General features: G+C 45.8%; 1 protein-coding gene across 3 annotated transcripts in view; it reads right to left on the bottom strand.

Annotated features, from left to right (window-relative positions):
- Nucleotides 1-19,818, bottom strand: part of LOC119399549 (nose resistant to fluoxetine protein 6) — a 96,293-nt gene that overhangs the window by 45,147 nt on the left and 31,328 nt on the right. The window contains exons 1-5 of one of the 3 annotated variants that reach the window (XM_037666371.2): nt 9,763-10,101; nt 9,420-9,655; nt 6,522-6,630; nt 5,568-5,658; nt 1,910-2,013 (exon numbers count right to left, since the gene is read on the bottom strand). In XM_037666371.2, the coding sequence (XP_037522299.1) occupies nt 1,910-2,013; nt 5,568-5,658; nt 6,522-6,630; nt 9,420-9,608 (493 nt within the window). In that variant the 5' untranslated portion in view covers nt 9,609-9,655; nt 9,763-10,101. Of the gene's footprint in view, nt 1-1,909; nt 2,014-5,567; nt 5,659-6,521; nt 6,631-9,419; nt 9,656-9,762; nt 10,102-19,818 lie in introns of those variants that run through there. The other 2 variants (XM_037666368.2, XM_037666360.2) reach the window with 2 other exon arrangements.

Raw genomic sequence — 19,818 nt, 5'->3', positions numbered from 1 at the left:
CACAGTCTTCTACGTCCAGTGAAAAATCCTCGTCGTCAAAATGGCTTCTTTCAACATCACTGCTGAAAGCAATCTGAAGAATTTCCTCCGCCGAACAACTTCGACCACTCCGCGTCACCACGTTTACAATTATGGCGCGTTCACACTTGGCCTCGATGGGGGCGAAAGCGGCAAAACTCGCCGGAAGTTCACTCGCTTCGCCGCCTAAGCGGCCGGAAAACCACGCCGCGAGGCGGACGCGAAAAAATCGGTCCGAGACCGATTTTTCCGCCACGCGAAAGCGGATCGCCTTTCCGCTTCACGGGAAGCCGTACTTTGGCTGCGCTAGCTTAAATCACGTGACGTAAACAACAGACCGCAAATTCAACATGGCGGCCAAGGCGTCGGCGGTGGCTCGCATCGGCGCATTCGCAAACTACCCGTGCAGCGCGACAAGGCTCACAGCCTCGACAAGGACGCGTTCCTCGAGAACCTGGTTTGGATTACGATTGACGAGAACACTGGAAGTAGAAAAAAGGTGTAGCAGCAGCGAGTCGGCGTGCCCCAACGTGCCTCGCGTTTTGCAAAGCCGGGTGAATCCGCCGCCGCCGCCACTGCTGCCGTGTCCGCTTATGTGGTTTCTGCTGGTGTATCTCCCGAAACGGCGGTTTGAAAAGGTGAAAGCTATTTATTTTCCGTGTTTTGCATACTTAACTTGAATTTGGTACGAAATTAAACGCTCAGGAAACGGGGAAAAGAGAATTAATTCTCGAAGTGGCGAAGGCCGCGGCGGCGGCGACAGTATGCGGGAGAGGCAGAACAAATGTGAACATTTCCGACGCGCGCGAAAACGGTTTTCCGGACGCTCTGGCGCTTTCGCTTTCTCTTCGCTTCTCAAGTGTGAATGCGCCTTTAGAGAGACGTCTGGGCGCGGAGAACGTTTTGCCATTTTGCTCTCAGACCGAACAAGCAAATCGCTTGCAGTGTGCTGCCACCTATCAACAAACGTACTAAAACAAGCGGCGCAGCGGTGGCTATGAAACCCAACACACTGGCGAAGGACGGCGTGGATGGAAAGCGGTTGCTCCACGAAAGGCGTCGAGCAGACGCGTCCTCGAATGATTGAAACGTCGCTCGCACGATTCGTAACAGCGCTTTGCTGACAAAGGATAGAGGCCCTATTTTAATGTATCGCCAACTTGAGATCGCTCAGTTATACAAGAGCACATCGCGAGCCCGCGCGACCTCCCTCCCGCGTACAGTGTTATGGGACTCATGCACTACAAGAAACACTGACCAATTATATATGCAAGTAAAACAGGGTGAGCTTCAACTGAATATGTCAGACGATAACATTTAACTTACCTACGTGGCTACAGAAAGCCTCGCGAAGCTGATAGTATGTCTACACTGTGGGCTAGCATTGAAAGCGCGAGTTGCCACGTATTTTCACGAAAACTTCGCGTCTCGCAAGAACGAATCAGATTTCTCGTGTCACGGAGGGCCCGGTTTGTTCACTGATGCAGGGAACATGCAAAGTCGTAGTATTCCTTTCTTGCCAACGCGTTAACGCTGAGGCTAGCACAGCCGAACAAGGGAGTGACTGCATGGTGCCGCAATTTTGTCGTCTACTAACCCTCCTCGAGAGGACGCTCCTGAATTCCGCTCGGTGGCGCGACAGTCTATGGGCATTGCGAATATCCTGGCATAGCCGAGCTAAGCCACTGCAAATTTTTTCTACTGATTGCGCCGTTTTTGTGGTGGTTTACTGTGGCTCGTACCGAAACGTTTAGCTATGCAGCGTGCTTTATTGTTTTAGCTGTAGACCTTATGAGAGTACAGCAATAATATAGTACTTCAGGTGCACCTGTAGCACCTTCGTCACTTCGCACAAATTTATACATCACTGGTACGGTACTGAAATCTTCACCGTGTTTCTCGGAGGCCGGTGCCTTGGGATGACGTCGCTCCTTGATTGTGATGTCCGTAACGGTGCCTATGATCGTCAGCGACAGGAAAGCGGCAAGTAACGTGCTGTGGAAGAAACAAGCAAGGTGATTATTTATTACATTCAGACCGTTCAAGAGGAAAAACAGTTCAGTTTAGTTAGAATTATAAACGTGCTTTGTTGACCTTCTAAATTGCACACGATGTATGCGCCAATCCAGGTCGAATATAGTGATATGTTTCGCTACAGCTGGTCCCTGTAACATATTGTATTTTGCAACGAACCAGCGAAACGTTCTTCTCCAGCAGTCCATAAGCCCCAAAGTAGCAAATGAGCGTGCTGGGGAGTATTGTGCAAGTTTAGGATCTGCTCTAGCTGCGCGGCATTCTCAACTGACCAGAGTAATTGGGCCATGTGAAGTTTATAATTCGCTCCTGGTACACGGCTTTCTTAAACGCGAAGCATTTCTTATGAACCCAAAGGTACTTGGAACATTTCTATCTATCTATCTATCTATCTATCTATCTATCTATCTATCTATCTATCTATCTATCTATCTATCTATCTATCTATCTATCTATCTATCTATCTATCTATCTATCTATCTATCTATCTATCTTGGTGCATGAGTGAATGAAGGAATGAAATTTTCGAGGGCTCGTTCCTTGTTTAGCACAACATTAATGAAAACCAGCTGATAATGGAGCCAAGGAAGGCGTAGGGAACGTTAATTGTACCGTTTTAAGTGCATTGTAATAATTGTGACATAGATGTGAAGAAAATAAAGTGGACGAAAAGACAAACTGCCGCTGGCACGGACAGAACCTGCGACCGAGGTTCGCAGATTCCACGGTCGCAGGTTCTGTCCGTGCCAGCGGCAGTTTGTCTTTTCGTCCACTTTATTTTCTTCACATCTATATCACAATTATTACAATGCACTTAAAACGGTACAATTAACGTTCCCTACGCCTTCCTTGGCTCCATTATCTGCCGGTTTTCATTAATTGGTGTATGAGTGTATGACGAACACGATTCGCATGATTTTTTTAAATGCGATGCATTTCTTAGCAAACAAAGGCATTTTGACCGTTTTTATATCTATCTATCTATCTATCTATCTATCTATCTATCTATCTATCTATCTATCTATCTATCTATCTATCTATCTATCTCACTTGTTATATGAGTGTATGAGGAACACGATTCGCAGATCGCGACATGACTAACGCGACTTCCCTGTCGCGTAAGTACGTGATGAAACCTTTTCCACCAGTCAAGTGTGGCGCATACCCTCATACCGCAGGCCGTGGTATGCGGGTATACGCCACAGGTATGGTATGATAAACTTTATTTGGTACAAAGGGTGAGACCTGATAAATCAGACTGAAGCGGGCCAATCCGGTGACTGACAGTCCGTATCAACCCAGACTTTGGAAATATTAACGCGATAGCGTGAAAGGGCTCGTGTCTTGGAAAATGCGGTGCTGCCGTCGGAGGCGTTGTCAGTGGGTGGCAAATCCTGATTGAAGCAAATAATAAAAATCGCGGCTTGAGCCGGATTCGAACCCAAGCATTCTACATGGTAGTGAAGCATTCTACCACAGATCCACGCCAGTTCTTCAAACTGTTTCGGAAAAAGACCCTATACAGGCATTGTGTCGTGACAACGCCGATTCTGGTAGAAGTGCTTTTGTAAGAATGCAGTAATCATTGGATATGTGCACTTGTGACTCCGAAAGCTATTCGCCTCGTGCGCCACCGATGGCGGCGCTGCGAACGGCACTCCGGTGACGCAAAGGCGGGGATTCGGCTTTTGTCATCTGCTAGATTCTGGCTAAAACAGCAGCATTTTCGTGATTGTTCGCTCGCGTCGCACGGCGTTCTTCGACTACTAGCTGTATTTTCTTCTAACATGGTTCTTTAGATGGCTGCTAGCATTACATGAGGTTAAGAAACGTTAACATTTAACATATCCACTATAGACCCACAGCCATCGCGGTCAGGAGCATGCGCCCGAGTTCGTAGCATCGGTCACTGGGCTGGATGGCGTTGAAATAGCTTACTTGAAAGCGCGAAGGTTCCGCCAAGCGAGTTAAAGAGAGTCTAGGCTGCTTTGGCAGCGAAGCGCGATCAATTTTACGGCTTATTCGCAAAAGTTAGCGTAGCGTAAACAGACTTGAGTTGAACGAAAATTCACACTCCACTCCCAACTGTAGTCATGTGGAGCTGCGTACACAAAACGTTTGCTGACAAAATAAAATTGATAACTTCATCGACCAGCGCATTGTTGAGGACAACTAGCGTAGATTGGGCGAGTTGGATGCACATTAAAACTTGTTGCGAGTACTATCGGCTCCGAATGAAACGCCAGCAGTGATGCGTGAGGTACAGTTCGCACCCTTATGATTAGAGATAGATACGCTCATGGGGTTTGCCGCTCGTGAGCCTAATAATAATAATATCTGGGGTTTAACGTCCCAAAACCACGATATGATTATGAGGGACGCCGCAGTGGAGGGCTCCGAAAATTTCGACCACCTGGGGTTCTTTAACGGGCACCTAAATCTAAGTACACGGGCCTCAAACATTTTCGCCTCCATCGAAAATGCAGCTGCCGCGGCCGGGATTCGATCTGGCGACGTTCGGGTCAGCAGTCGAGCACCATAACCACTAGACCACAATCAGATACTTCGTTGTTCACTGAACTCAATCTCTGCCTAAAATAAAAGTCTATCTATGCAACTATAGATGAAACAAAACCAAGTAAACCACATTTATATCACAAATATTTTTTTTCGATAACTTTGACTTGGAAACGCAGACACAAGCTAATATTATCATCCGAAGCATTTGGAACTCAGCCTTAGCTCTAAAGTAGAATGGGCTCATCATGATCTCACGCACTTGCCAAGAAGGCGAAGGCGCTTATCGTATTAATTCAGAAGGAAATTGTGTAATGCGCCTACAAGCATTAAATTAGGCGCTCTCAGGCCACTCGTCTGATCAAACCTGCAATAACCCTCCCAGCGAATTTTTTTTTATAGTTAAGTTTCAACTACCTTTTTCCCCCCAATGGTTTAAGTATACCACTTTCGTGCTATCTAGGTGGACCTCCTGTAGACTCAATAAGGAAAAAAAGTTGAAGTGAAGCGATTTTCTAACTGCGAAGCCGCTGTTGGACTTTTGTCAGCAACAGGCAGCTGGCATTATGAGTTTCGTTTGAAAGTTTTACTGCATTTTACTGTCCGTCATTTGTTGCAGCAATGAAAATTGATCCCTGTGTATTTTCCTACAGTTCATTGTTTTATAAACAGCATTCAATCTATTCAGTTTTCTAGAGGAACGCTCTCACGTGATTTAGTTAGCATGAACAACCTTCTAGTTGACCTATGATTTTTCAACATTTGCAGAAAAAAAGCGTATCCACTCTTGGTGTAAAACGTGAATGACCTGTAGGAAGACCAAATAAACTTAGTCTCCAAGACCATTTTAAATATTCTCACAAAACAAGGCTGCATCTGCACGCTGGTATGGGGCGATATATATTACAGCCGCACTCAGATACATGAGCACGTGCTGATATGAGACCAATTAATGAAACTGCTGCAAGGTTTTCGTTGGCCGGCCGGCGAATACTCACATGACAGTGATTTGGATAACAGACAGCGGCTTGTTTTCGTCCCTCTGCAAGCATTCGGTCACCTCGGCTTTCATGTCCATCTGTTTCACGGCTGTCAATTGCAAGAACGTAATAATTACTTGAAGCAGATAAAAGAGAGTAACAATTAACACACGCTCAGACTAAATTCCTATGAAAAACACAGAAAGCGTGCCAAGAAATTCAGCAGTATACTTTAAAAGAAGACGCTCGAAAACTTAGATACCAAAGCAAGACATCATCGCTCGTTCAAAATAAAAGTAGCATTATAAAAGGGAGCCCTGATGAAAACGGTACAGCATTGTCTGTTTAACACCGAAATATATCACTCACTTAACCACGCCGCTTCTTCCAAGTCGTAGTCACCCTCCTTGCGACAATCATCACTGGGTTCTTTGTTTCGAACCGTATTGAATTTAAAATGTGATTATCGCTCTTGTTCCAATAACTTTAAGAGTAGTTATCCAGATGCATGGCTGCAAGACAGTCTTTAGCATTGTTGTGTGAGTGCAGTTCGTATGTGCTCTGCTCCTCTGTGGGAAAACATTCCCGGTTTGTCCGTGATTTAGTAGGAACTCACGGTATAGCCGTGAATCTGCCTTTTTGGCAATGCCACGGCGCATGCGCCCTTCTCCTAGCGGAAAGGTCGCCATGCACCTCATGATATCAGAGGCTTTTGTTCTGGCCCTACTGCTTGTCCCAGCCCCTACCAAAACCCTACCAAAGCGGCAGAGCGCAGCACATGAAAGTGTAAAAAGCGGACTACTTCAACCTGCGCCGAGTATTACGCAAGTGGGCATACAATGGCGTTGTTTCTGTCTGTTTCAAAAGTGTGCAGCAAGTATCCGACCGCACCGGTAGAAAGATGAAAGGTCCACGTGAACATTTCACGCTTTCTGTTTTAAAATATTCCAGGATTTATGTTGACATACTTACTGTATTTTACCATCCGTTCAATGTCGTCTTTAGAGCATGTTGAAGGGACGCAAAGGCCAACCCGAAAAATCACGTGATTTCCCGGAATTCGTAGCGCATTTTTCAGCATCTGAGAAAGAAAAAAGAATGACTGTTAGGTTTGTTTAAATGCCTCCGAAAGTGCATGCTCACGTGCGCCGCAGCCGTGACTCAGAGAGAGGAAAGCCTCCTTATCGGGCAAGAATGACTTGATTGATTTAATTTGATCGCATCAATAATTCACAGCCACGGACGTTTTGGCGAGAGGGCTCCAGACTTTTTTTTTATTGAAATAGAAAATAAATGAGGGAGTTGTTGTCACCATGTCACCATTGCTTGGTGACGGCTACCCCTTTCCACATAGTTGTTAGGATAACAAAATAAATAATATATATATATATATATATATATATATATATATATATATATATATATATATATATATATATATATATATATATATATATATATATATCCAGACTATTTTTTACTATAAAAATTAACGCTTCTTTTGCGTTTGCGTTGTTTCATCTTGCCTGCAACGTAGTGCTGCCTCCACGGCACAGGCAAGGAGGCCCACTTATATCTCACATTGTAACACTTTGTCACGAACGAGCACTTACACCAAGCGTGTGCTACCGCCTTCAAAAGCCAGCGTAAAATCACGACTCCAACCGTTAGCTTCAACCGAGCGCGCGCATCGAAAAAACAAAAAAACAAAAAAACAATTATCAAAAGACGCCGAAGGCACCCCGCCGCCGAAGTAACGCATGCAACAGAACAGCCAGCGCGCTTCGAACCAAGCGCTCGCGCAAAGGCTAGAACAATCGCAAAATCGAGACATGACGCAATATCAAGCCATGCCGCTACGGCCTGCCCCTGCCGACGCCAGACGACCATGCGAAAAAGGCCCAGGCATCCACTGCTCTGTGAGCAGATGAGTCATGTTGAAGAATCTCGAACCGGGGCGCAAACCAATGTAAGCGCGCGGAGACGGGAGGAAGTGGTTCGGCCAGAGAAGTACTAGTCGGTCTAGGAATTAAGAATTGCTACGAGATGACGCAGTGCTGTCAGTAAAGCGTTGATGGGAAGGAGTGTGAGAAGTGACGTTTGTGCTGAGAATACACGGGCCGACGTAGACTGTAGCGCTGGCTAAGGTTCCGACTGCCAACTGCCATAAGGAAGCCTAGCCAGCGCTACAGTCTACGTGGGCACATGTATGTGCTTGTTTCAGGAAAAGGAATCTTCAAGGAGCATGAAGAATTAACCGGGGACTGGACTGTAGAACAAGCTTGGTGAATATGAAAGGGCTTTTAGTCTTCTTGAATATTCTCTAATGCATAAGCTTGTATTAGGAGCGCGATTCGATTGATTGTTCCCCATTATTGTTAAACGTATCTCAGTTGTATTGTGCTTTAGACAGCCAAGTTTGCATGTATGAGAGATGTTTATACTGCCTTCAGTGAGAATAAACATATTTGTGTTTGTTTGTTTGTGCGCGCGCGCGTGTGTGTGTGCGCGTGTGTGTGCGTGTGTGTGTGTGTGTGTGTGTGTGTGTGTGTGTGTGTGTGTGTGTGTGTGTGTGTGTGTGTGTGTGTGTGTGTGTGTGTGTGTGTGTGTGTGTGTGTGTGTGTGTGTGTGTGTGTGTGTGTGTGTGTGTGTGTGTGTGTGTGTGTGTGTGTTTGTGTGTGTGTGTGCGTGCGCGCGTGCGTGTGTGATTCGGTCTTTGGACCACAACCGGAGCTGGAGCACTAAATGGACCTACTCTTAAATTGTCCGTACTTTCGTGGAGCGTTTCGGGGAACTGATTCCTTAGTTCTTGGAATCTGCCCGGCGACTGCTTCTCATTAACGGGTTTTGACAAACTTTAGAGTATCGTATGCCATGCTAAGCAGCCTAGCACCAAAAATCTTCAAGGCCTAATCATATACCTGAACACTCAAACTTTGTGGTGTGTCTCATATAGCGTTAACGTAATTTGCAAAAAAAAAAACTAGACACAAACAAATGAATCCAACAGTCTGTTGGATTCATTTGTTAGATTCAGGCCAAGGAAATCGTAGGAGCCATCAAGTGTTGTCTTTAACTGTCGTGTCGTAATTACGACGTAAACTGAAATGAGCTAAAGTGGACGAAAAATCTGCCTTTCCGTAGGTGGCATGTAACTGCATGAAACTCCATATAAATGCGTTACTTCCAGTTCGTAGAGCAATTTTTCTTCTCGAAGGACGGAACTCCTCTTTATATATCTTTTTTTTTACATTGCTTTGCCATTAGCGCATCTTCGTGCCTTCTTTTTCTTTCTTTTTTTTGCGTGTGTGTATGTTCAGCTTTTTCTACCGCACTCCATTCCTCTTCACTGCTTTACTTTAGGATTTGTCGTCTCTCAACTTGTTCCTTTCGTCTTTACTTCTTTCAACCCTAAATACTTTCCTTCCCTGCTAAAGTGTAGGCAGGCGTTGTGCGCTTCTCTGTTACAGTTGTCAGCCGAATACCTTTTGTACACTCTCTATGCATACTTGTATAAAGCGTCGTGCACAGTTAATAAGAAAAAATATATATATATTTAAAAAACGAGAAAGTGAATGGGGACGTTATGACAAATACGGTTAAATAGCGGTTTCCCTTTGATGTCAAGTACATAAGACGATTTGCTTTTTTTCTGCGAATGCCCTCACGGTGTACTGACTTTCTCTTTGTCATATCACATTCTCTAAAGCATCCTTCTCTCACGTGTAACGTGAAAAATTCCACGTAATGTTCTCGACAGTTCAGTTCAATTTATCTCTTAGTTTAGTTTCCCTTTCTGTTTTTTCCTCTCCTGCGACTCATGTGACCTGCAACCTTGTCTCATTTCTCTGACCGTCTGGTGGCACTCACGGCCTTCTTCGGTAGGTACGTAGCCAGCTCGTTGTGGGCCTGGGACTCGTTGTGGAATAGGTCCCTCAGCGTGAACTTGGGTGCTACTTGGGCGGTGCAGTAGCGACCTCGGAAGACGAGCCGCGAGCTGTCGTGCTCGTCCCAGACAACCGTATCCAGGCACTCGTCGAAGGCACCAACGAAGGCCATTGTGCCCTCCAGGAGGCCATCGGCTGGCTTGCCCGTCGCGTCCACCACTGCGACATCGAAAATGAGATGAATCAACGAAGAGACATGACCTCAAGTTGATTAAATGTGTACATAGTCAAAAGCAGTCTTATTTTACCCCGCCAGACTACACTACCTCGTGAAGCGAACAACACGCTGCAGCGCACGTGAGCCAACGTAGAGCAGTCACTGCGCCTCGATTAATGTTATGCACAAGTGCAGGCATAAAGAGTGCACTATGTAAACCCGCCAGGAACCGTCAGCGCCGGTGCAAGATTTACTTGCTCACTTGCTCAGTGGGGTATGATGTCGCACCAAGTTCCACAGGGACAACTATGAATTTTACAAGATTAAATGCACTGATCAGCGTATGCTGTCGACAGGTGCAATATGGGGTATACTGTCAGCATGTTCAATGTTCTTATGTTGTGTGCGAGAACATTAATTGTCGCCGAGTGTGGTGCCTGAAGCGCGTTGCATCCTCGACAACGCGGCAGGCAGAGCGAGCGGCTGTGAAGCGAACACGGCGAGAGAGCTGCCAAGGAGCTGCAGCGTCTGAAGCGCCATCTAACGAATCGCTCACTAGGCAGAACCCAACCACGTGCACTGTAGTGCACAGCCATTCATCACTGTCGCCTGTTGCAACGGTGGTGTAGTGGTTGGCGCCCTCGGCTGCGGAGCAGTAGCAGTGACTGTGGAGCAGCGGTTTGAATAATCGTGGTCTATTTTCCTAAGCGAATATTATGTAGTGTGACGTTTTTTCAGCCACGGCTTTCTGATGACAGTGGGGTCGCAAAATGACCCAAGTAATGGCCTCGCAATAAAGAGTGGCGTCCTTAGGTCGATGGATACGGATGGCTCTGCATAGCATATAGAAAAGTAGAATGCCCATTGCAAAAGCTGGTGTATATATCAGCTAGTATATGCAAGGCACGAACGTTCGCACCGAAATAGTCTCAATATGTTGAAGAATGAAATATCTTGAAATAATTTTGAACGGGTGCCATTCATGTTTGTAAAACCTGACATTTAAGTATGTTGTTGTATGGATACATTTTTCGTGCATAAACACAAACGTTCTTGCGTAGGGACCAGGACTAATGTGCGTGACGCGTCGACAAAAACTTACAGCCTTTTCAATTAAGATCTGGGCTCATCTTAAGTACGCTACAGTGTCGCATAGTGTCTACGTAACGTTAAATAGCCTCTGCGGGGAGAGGCCGTGTGGATGATAGCAGATCCCGAAAATGATGTAGTCTAAGACAGCGTTTATTAAGGCGAAAGCCTTATATGTCTCATGCAAAAGTGACCTTGAAAGAAAAGCCTGCGTGAGTCAAATGTAGCACGAAATATCAGGTGTCCGCCCGAGTTGCGCGTTCACTTCGTCTTTGCAGCGTTCGCGTGATATGATGTGCACGGTAAAACAGTCACGCCGGATGTATTTTGGCTTCGAGTCGTCTTAGGCGAACGCATAAGGGACCAGGTGAGTTTTTATACAGAGTGTCTAGCCTTGATATCGAGACACGATGCTTTCGTATGCGATAATACACCTTAGCGTACCCTTTCGAGACAGTTCAATAGTGAAAGTATGAACCCTCTGGCCCAAATAAAAGTTTTATTGCGACAAAAGAGTCAGCTGTGTTCGCCAGTGCTGGATAGATCTTGGTAAGCGTTAATACCGGCAACATTCTTATCATTCAATCCAAATTCATTGATTCCCTAGCATATACAGAGACAACAAAGCGGTAACACAATCAGGCTTTGTGTGTGCATAAAAAATAAATATAATAAAGCGCGACAGCTCACCATATGCAAAAAAATATTAAGGGATTAGATTTTATGTCATAAAGCAGCGCGGCTTCCCTCGAACCGGCGATAAGGCGAGCATCAGAATATCGGGATGAGTCAGCCGGATATGCCGACGCACTCTCGCTATCTGCTGCGCATCTTGTGATACAGCGCGCTGGCATACAGTTTCGCCCCGTTTGGACACAGCTCGCGTGCTCCGTCTTACTTTTAACGCGATAGCGTTAGAGAGCTCGTTTCGCAGAAATGCCGCTGCCGGTGTCGCTACGTCGCTTGTTAGCGAAAAATCGTCCGTGACCGAAAAATCGAGAAAGATGCAAATAAAATAAACTATAAAACATTCAGTCCCATTGAGGATCGAACCCGGGCCGTCTGCGTGGCAAGCAGGTGTTCTACCACAAAGCCACGATGTTACCTGCAACTGCTTAGGGAAAAAATACTACATAAATGCCACGTTGTGGAAGGAGTCTCCTTAACGCATTTTGTTCGGCAGGTGTCACGACGAAAATGAGCCCATTCGGCGATTTGTAGGCCCATTGGCGAGGCCATCAAACTACGTTTTTTGCGCCACGCCATGCTTCGAAAAAAGCCGGGATAGTGCAGCCATCGCCGCTAAAAACACACACGAACTTTCAAACAGCTCCAAAAATGGACAACCATGTCCATCTAGCGGAAAATATATCAAACCAATGCCTCCTTTCTAGAGGAGGCGTTGATCAAGCAAACAGCGAACGTTAGATAATGTGCTACCATCTGTGAGGCATTGTGAGAAATATGTCATGACTCTTGCACCGGGAAGTGCTTTAGATCGAAAACCTGTATCATTAATATAGTTACATCGCGCGCGCGCGCCCGTGTGTGTCTGTGTGCGCGTGCATGTGTGTGTAACAACACGCATTAAATAAGTATGCACTTAGTCGTTGAAGTGCGCACTAGGGGCCGGATTTCACTATCGCGTTCAACTCTTAAAGGCGAAGCTTAAGGGTCTCCCAATTTTTGGGGAACCTGTACAGTACATCACCTCACCGATGTTGTCGCGCACACGGGCAGCCGCTGGTGTCGCGTAATTTTGTACGTCATGCCGAGAAGCCGCACCTTGCGAATCTTGCGTTACTTTCGGCGAGCGCTGAGGGCGTTGTCTTTTTCAGTTATGGTACAAAAAAAATCAGCTTTTGCGAACATTTCATGGTGCCTTTACTTGTATTTCAAGTATATAAAATTTCCCTACGTCGGCGACATAAACACTGGGCTTTCGTTCTCTCATTCTCTTAAAAGACCCTACAATAGCAAACTCCATATGTTTTTTGTTGTTTGATTGCACTGCATACATGACACTTCTGACCGATTATTGGGGGCGAACGTTGCCTTTAAAGTACTTTAGTTAAGTTTTAAAGTAAGAGTGAGTGCTCATCTGAGTTGTTAGCACCTCGCGACATCGCCACTGGTATGACGCAGATAGGGACACTCCGTGACGTTGAACGAGCAAAGCAAGTATTGTCGACATCACAGACCACGACTCAATGACCACGACTTGCACCCGACGAGGGCTATTGTTCTTCGCCCCTCTCGCTCTTTTGTCGGTGCAGTAAAGCTCTCATTTGGGCTAGTTGGTGCACAGGTGAACACATAGTGTAGGGTTGCGCGAAAGAACAAGGACGAAGGTAAGTGGACAGGACGGGCGCAAAACTTCAACTGAATAAACGGAAGGCCAAAGCCGTTAAAAAGTTTGAATCAACATCTGCCTGACACGTGCCTAAAAAACCTAACAAATATAAGAACCAATAAAGCGGAAAACTAAGAGCAACAAAAATTTGAAACCTTATCTAAGGTCCACCGCGCAAACGCCAACCTGCAAACATGTGGTGATAGTGATATGCGGGTAGAGTATGATCAGTAACATGCGCTGAAGTAGCAAACAAGAAAATAAAACACAAATGAACGTCTGATTGCATAAAACCATCTAAAAATTGCTGCTCCTTCGGGAGCAATGTCAGTGAAGGCATGCTAACGCAATTGTCGCTTCGCGCAATGAAGAAGGCCTCTATTAATTCCCTTTCCATCTTGTCATTAGACTTGTACAATATTCGGGTCTCCTTTAGTTTCGGCGAACAACCACATCTCCTACAGTGTAAATCGAGATGGCCTCCGGTGTGGGAGCGCACAGCTAGACTGTGCTCTCGCGCCCTCTCATTGAAGCAGCGTCCCGTCTGTCCAATGTAGCACTGGCCACAGGACAGGGGGATTTAGTATACCACACCTGTTACGCACTCTACAGCGGGATCAACATGCCGCTTACTACACGGCACGCGCAAACCTTTGCGCATCATGGAACATACTTTTGCCAACAGATGTGGTTGTTCGCCGAAACTAAAGGAGACCCGAATATTGTACAAGTCTAATGACAAGATGGAAAGGGAATTAATAGAGGCCTTCTTCATTGCGCGAAGCGACAATTGCGTTAGCATGCCTTCACTGACATTGCTCCCGAAGGAGCAGCAATTTTTAGATGGTTTTATGTAATCAGACGTTCATTTGTGTTTTATTTTCTTGTTTGCTACTTCAGCGCATGTTACTGATCATACTCTACCCGCATATCAGTATCACCACATGTTTGCAGGTTGGCGTTTGCGCGGTGGACCTTAGATAAGGTTTCAAATTTTTGTTGCTCTTAGTTTTCCGCTTTATTGGTTCTTATATTTGTTATGTTTTTTAGGCACGTGTCAGGCAGATGTTGATTCAAACTTTTTAACGGCTTTGGCCTTCCGTTTATTCAGTTGAAGTTTTGCGCCCGTCCTGTCCACTTACCTTCGTCCTTGTTCTTTCGCGCAACCCTACACTATGTGTTCTTTTGTCGGGTTGCTCTCAACTTGGATCTAGCTGCTTATGCAAGGAATGATTTTGTTTTTCTTGAGGAGACACGCTCTTGACAGTCTAGTAAACGCTTAACAGGCTTAGCTCATACCGAAGCACCCACATCGTTTCATCCTTTACCGCGCTGGGCCCCGATTTGAAAACTGCGCTTTCAACGTCACCAAGGCTTGAGATCACGTGATCTTAGGCGCTTCCCCACGGCGGGACGCTAGTTTCTTATTATTTTGGTGGGCGTTTCGAAGTGACGCTAAAATTGGTCATAATTAACGACGCCAGCATTAACTATACGATGCGTTAGAACGTATACGATTCAATTTCGGGATATCAGACAAAGCTACAAGTTGCAGTAAAGAAGTGACGAACGAACATTTCGCTGTCAGGGATCCTTTAATATTTCGTCCCTTCTCCCAATGCAGGGTAGCCAACTGCACTCACTCTAGGTTAACCTTCCTGCCTTTCGCTTATTCCTAACCTGCACAAAGGCTGCTATATATTGTTTCATGGCTGTGCCGGTGAAGGACACAGCAGTCGAACTGCTAAATATTGAACTCTTGACTGGGCGAACCTGTGCCCAGAAAAACAGAACACTCACGGTACGATGATATAGCAGCGAGCTCGCTCATCGGTTGTAGAGAATCTGATCCTGGGATGAAACGCGCCTGCCTTAAAAAAAAAAAAAAACATGCTTCATCGTGCATTCTGCCTGGTTAACCTCTCTGCCTTCTCCCTTTAGTTTTCTTCCTCGCGTTCTTACCCAAGTACATTCCAGAGTTAATAATAATAACAATTGCTGGGGCTTCGACTTGCCAAAACCACGATATGAGGCACATTGTAGCGGGGGCTCGGGATTAATTTCGACCACCTGGGGTTCTTTAACGTGCACCTGAATCTAAGCACGCGGCTGTTCTTTGCATTTCGCCCGCAGCGAAATGGCTCCGATGGGGACATTTCGAGTCCGCGCCCTGGAGCTTAGCAGCGCGCAGGGTTGCCACTGACTTTCGAGTAAATGTCGCCAAACGACGAGCAGAAAGTCGCCAAAAGTCGCCATTTTTTTACGAATTTCGCCGAAAAAGTCGCCATTCTAGATATGTGTGGCATATCCTAGTAATAAGAACTTCCACTGATGTATAGCCCCGTAGAATACAATGTCATTCAAAGGCCTTAAAGTATATTGACATTTCTCAATGCCAGGCGCATCGCCCCTTCACCATGGGAGTGCTTGGTGCACCTGGTTCTCCGACTAGCCGCAAGATGTGCGCGGAGGCGCAAGTATGAAAGGATAAAACGCTCATGATATCCTTCCATCCCTGTCCGCTCGTTTCACGGGTAAAAGTGTGGTAAACCTTAGGCAAAAGCCGCGAAGGCGTTGTTTGTAGATAGCTTTACATCCCCTCATATAAAAAAAAAGGATTAACAGGTTTATTGAAAGTAGTAAGACAGAATTCTTACAGGTATCGTTCATTAGTGAGTCTTATGCCTTTCTGTGTGAACTAATATGATACCGGACGCCACTGTCCCTTTCATATATAATCACTTATATCTACCCGCGTCAATCCAGTGCGTTATAATTGAACAGGTAGACATTGTAAAATGTTATATAGCAATTGTTTTCATTGCACACGTCCACCGAGAACAGTAGAAAATGCCTGAAAAAAACAATTTTTTATTGCACGAACGCCCGCGTATCCGCCCATCTTCGCTATACGAGCTCGATTAGGGGATACTGCAGCAGTGAATAGGTCGCCAAGCTATTCAGAATAGTTGGAGCTTTGGCGGAACAAATGGCCGGAACACACGACCAACCCGTCATCTAGACCCTTCAGAAGCGAAACTTTAGCGAAGCTCTGAAGCATCTAGATGAATCTAGATGAATTGAGTTAGAAGCATCTAGATGAATTGAGGAGATACACACGAGTTACAGGACGGACATACTGAACGGCGCGCAATGTGCACCTCAAAACCCAGAAAAATACAGAGAATAGTGCCGCTCATTCGTTGGGAAGGCACTGAGCTTAGGATGCATAACTCAGTGGAGACCTAAGCTGAAAATCGCCAAAAATTCGCCATGTCGCCATTCATAATTTTAGGTCGCCGCGGGCCTCTCAAATTCGCCAATTTGGCGAAAAGTAGCCACCATTGGCAACCCTGGCAGCGCGACACCTTACGAGCTAATAGGCTACCACGACGGGTCATTACAGGTTTATCTCTGGTAATCTAGTGAGTTCCAGAAGGTACTTACCTGTTCGCGTTGTGCGTGAAAACTGAGTATAATCAGGTAAAGCATTCGAAAACGCTCGAGAAGGTGCAAATACGTTCAGGAGCGGCCCGCCCCAAGAGGTAACGCGTGAATCAGGTTTAGCCGGTGAAACCCGGTCACAATGAAAACGAAAAATGAAACACGCGTGTCAATACCAACGCTATCTTGCAACAAGGCTGTCTGCTCTGTCCAAAATTATGTTACAGTTGACTGCTAACAGCGATGGAATCACGAAGAGTTTTCTTGCATATATCAATTTCTAAATCGCGGTCAGAAATCGAGCGCGCCGTTTCATGCCGAGAAATAGAAAAGGAGCTAGCTATGCTGTTCTCATTCAGAATTTTCTTTTAAATGAATGAATGAAATCAGTGCTTACAAAGGCTGGAGGATTGACCTGAGCCGCCGGAAAATAATAGAGGAATATGGGTTGGAGGAGTGCGATGTTCCCAATGGAACTTGACCACTTCAGAAAAAAAAATTCTTGGTGTCTCGTTAATTAAAAAAAAAGAAAGTACACTGCAAAGAAGTGGCAGCGCACTGAAAACGAAGACGAAGGAGCAGATGAACGCAAGTCTTCATGTTCGTTTTCAGTGTGAAGTCATGAATCAATACCTACTCGCCCAGTTTTACATCGCCTTCAGTGAAAGAAGGTACGTTTCATGATGGGTTGGTCATAGGAAGTATAAGCTGCAGTCAACGTAGTTTGTGTCAGCCGCATCGACTACGACACCTGTCTTAATGTTTCCAACCACACTAGTAGCGTATTCGTGTTAAGAGCATTGTTTGAGTTGTTTATTCCTTCGTGTCAACGAACCTCTCTACAGTACGAGAGAACTACCTACCGACCCACCCGCATATTCAATATATATATATATATATATATATATATATATATATATATATATATATATATATATATATATATATATATATATATATATATACATTGTTCTCGCCCCTGCTGGCTCCTATATCACGATGATCTTTTTCTGGCTGACGCGGAGCTGTATTGACACAGCGACATTTCGTGGTGTGTCTCCTGTCGCACGCATCGTGCCGCGGATTTCCTGGTTGGAAAGCGTCGCAGTCCGTTCGCCTACTCCATCTCCTGCCGTGTCGAGACTCGAGGGAGCAGCAGCCGACAGCCGCCTCCCGTCCATGCGCATCTCGGCGTTCCATGGAGGGTACCGCGCTGTAGTAGTATGTCCTCCTGTCGAGCCGGTTCGTCACATATGCTGTCGGCGACGTCCGTGCCCTGCCCGAGTTTGTTTAGAGGTCCTAAATTACGCCGACGAGATCGCTGACGGATATAAGCGTTGGAAACGTGACGTGCCACGAAGCGCCCGTACTTTATAAAGCAAAGACTGTTTGTACTTAAAATTCTTTAAATGTTGCTTTTATATTTTTAGCGCCATTTGGGTGTCACCGTTGTAGTTACTCTAAATATTGCGCGATCTTGCGATCTGGCGGCTACTATTGGGCGACGCTTAAAGGGACACCAAAGAGAAACACTCAGTCAGCTTAGATTGACAAAGTATAGTACTTGTAAACTTTTTTTTTTTTTTTGCCATTTTTGCGACTATGGGCTGAATAGCGGACGAGAAAATAAGAGTCTTATTTCCAGGCTCAATGCCATCGTATTCATCGAGACATGTGGTGGTGGTGATTATGATGACGACGATGATGATGGTAAATTGAGTTTATTTGGGTTACGACCAGGTCCGGCCACAGAGCGTCATGCCGGAACAGGTGTGAAAAAATAAAAGTCATGCATTGCTCGGCACTTGATGCACGCTGAAGAAGTTGGCCAACAATGCCCGCAGAAGAACGAGAAAAGTGCTCGCGGAGATTCTGTCTCAGTCTACGGCCAACACATTAACTTGTTCTCGGCAAGCGCCAATAGCTTGTTAGCCAACAATTACGCAAAATTTCCTCGTAACAAAACTGTTGGGTGTATCAGTAAGAGAGAGAGAGAGAAATAAACGAGAGAAAGGCAGGGAGGTTAACCAGAATTGTAGCATCCGATTTGCTACCCTACACTAAGGGGAGGGGGAAAGGGAAAGAAAGATGGAAAGAAAAGCGGAGAGAAGAGCAGGCGCGCGATAAATTAAATATAAACAAAAGGAAGCTGTAGAGCGGGAGTACTAAAGCCTATTCAATAGGCCACTGGCACGCAAAAAGTTCAGTAAGGCCTTAAATGATTTTCGCTGTGCAGACAGTTCGGGTCGGCATTCCAGCACTGACTGTTCCGACAGGGGTCTGTTGTCAAGGCGGGCCAACACAGCAGCTAGCGACAGTCTGTGCGAGCTGTAGCGAGGGCAGCGACAAAGAACGTGGTCTATCGTTTCTTCGCTGTCACACTGGCTGCAAGCAGCTCTGCCTGCCATGCCGATTCGGAAGGCAAAAGATTTAGTGAAAGCAACACCAAGCCACAGTCGACAAAGCACCGTTGCCTCGAGTTGAGAGAGTCCGGACGGAGGCCGAAGTCGACGATACGGGTCCAGTCTATGCAGTCGTGTGTGCTGTAAACTTGGTGTGTTCCACAAGGATTTTATGTCTTCATTGGCAATCTCTCGAATTTTCAGCATCCGTTCTTGATAACGGGATGGATTCTTGTACGCCGTCTTCGTGTGCAGTTCGAGCAGCTGCGCCGGCATGTTCGTTGCCAAATATGCCGCAGTGACTTGGAAGCCACTGAAAGGTGATGTCATGTCCTTGCACGAAGAGTTGATGGAGCAGCTCTCTATAATTTCCAACACTAGTTGCTCGTGAGGTCCCCGGCGTAAGGCGAATATCAGGCACTGTAGAGCTGCCGTGGAGTCCGTGAACACGCTCCATTTCTTGGGTGGTTGGTCATGAATTACTCTAAGTACGCTACGCAGAGCAGCAAGTTCCGCAGCTGTCGATGTAGTCTGGTGGGATAAGCCTAATCACTGCATAGTAGTATACCGGGTGCTCCTCTGAAGTATGCCACAATACCTTAGGCAGGATTCACGAGGGGGAAAAATTAACCAAAATTCAGCTATCCAGCTACAATTCGCCAGTTGCAATATGTGTCGTAAAATATTTATTTAGGGCGGTAATTAGTGGATCCTACTTCGAAGTTCGCTGCACCCGACAATTTACTTTTTATGTACTTTTACCGCTCGGAAACCCTACCTTTAGATCCATCTTTAAGGTGCCAGAAATTCCTAAAGATAAGGCAAATCTTATCTTTCTGACATCTTTCCTATCTTTCTGAATTTCTCACAGTCTTCA

This window comes from Rhipicephalus sanguineus, chromosome 1 (genome assembly GCF_013339695.2).
Source record: "Rhipicephalus sanguineus isolate Rsan-2018 chromosome 1, BIME_Rsan_1.4, whole genome shotgun sequence".
Classification (NCBI taxonomy): Eukaryota; Metazoa; Arthropoda; class Arachnida; order Ixodida; family Ixodidae; genus Rhipicephalus; species Rhipicephalus sanguineus.
Note: the sequence above shows the minus strand (reverse complement) of the source record. Positions and strands in the feature narration are given on the sequence as shown.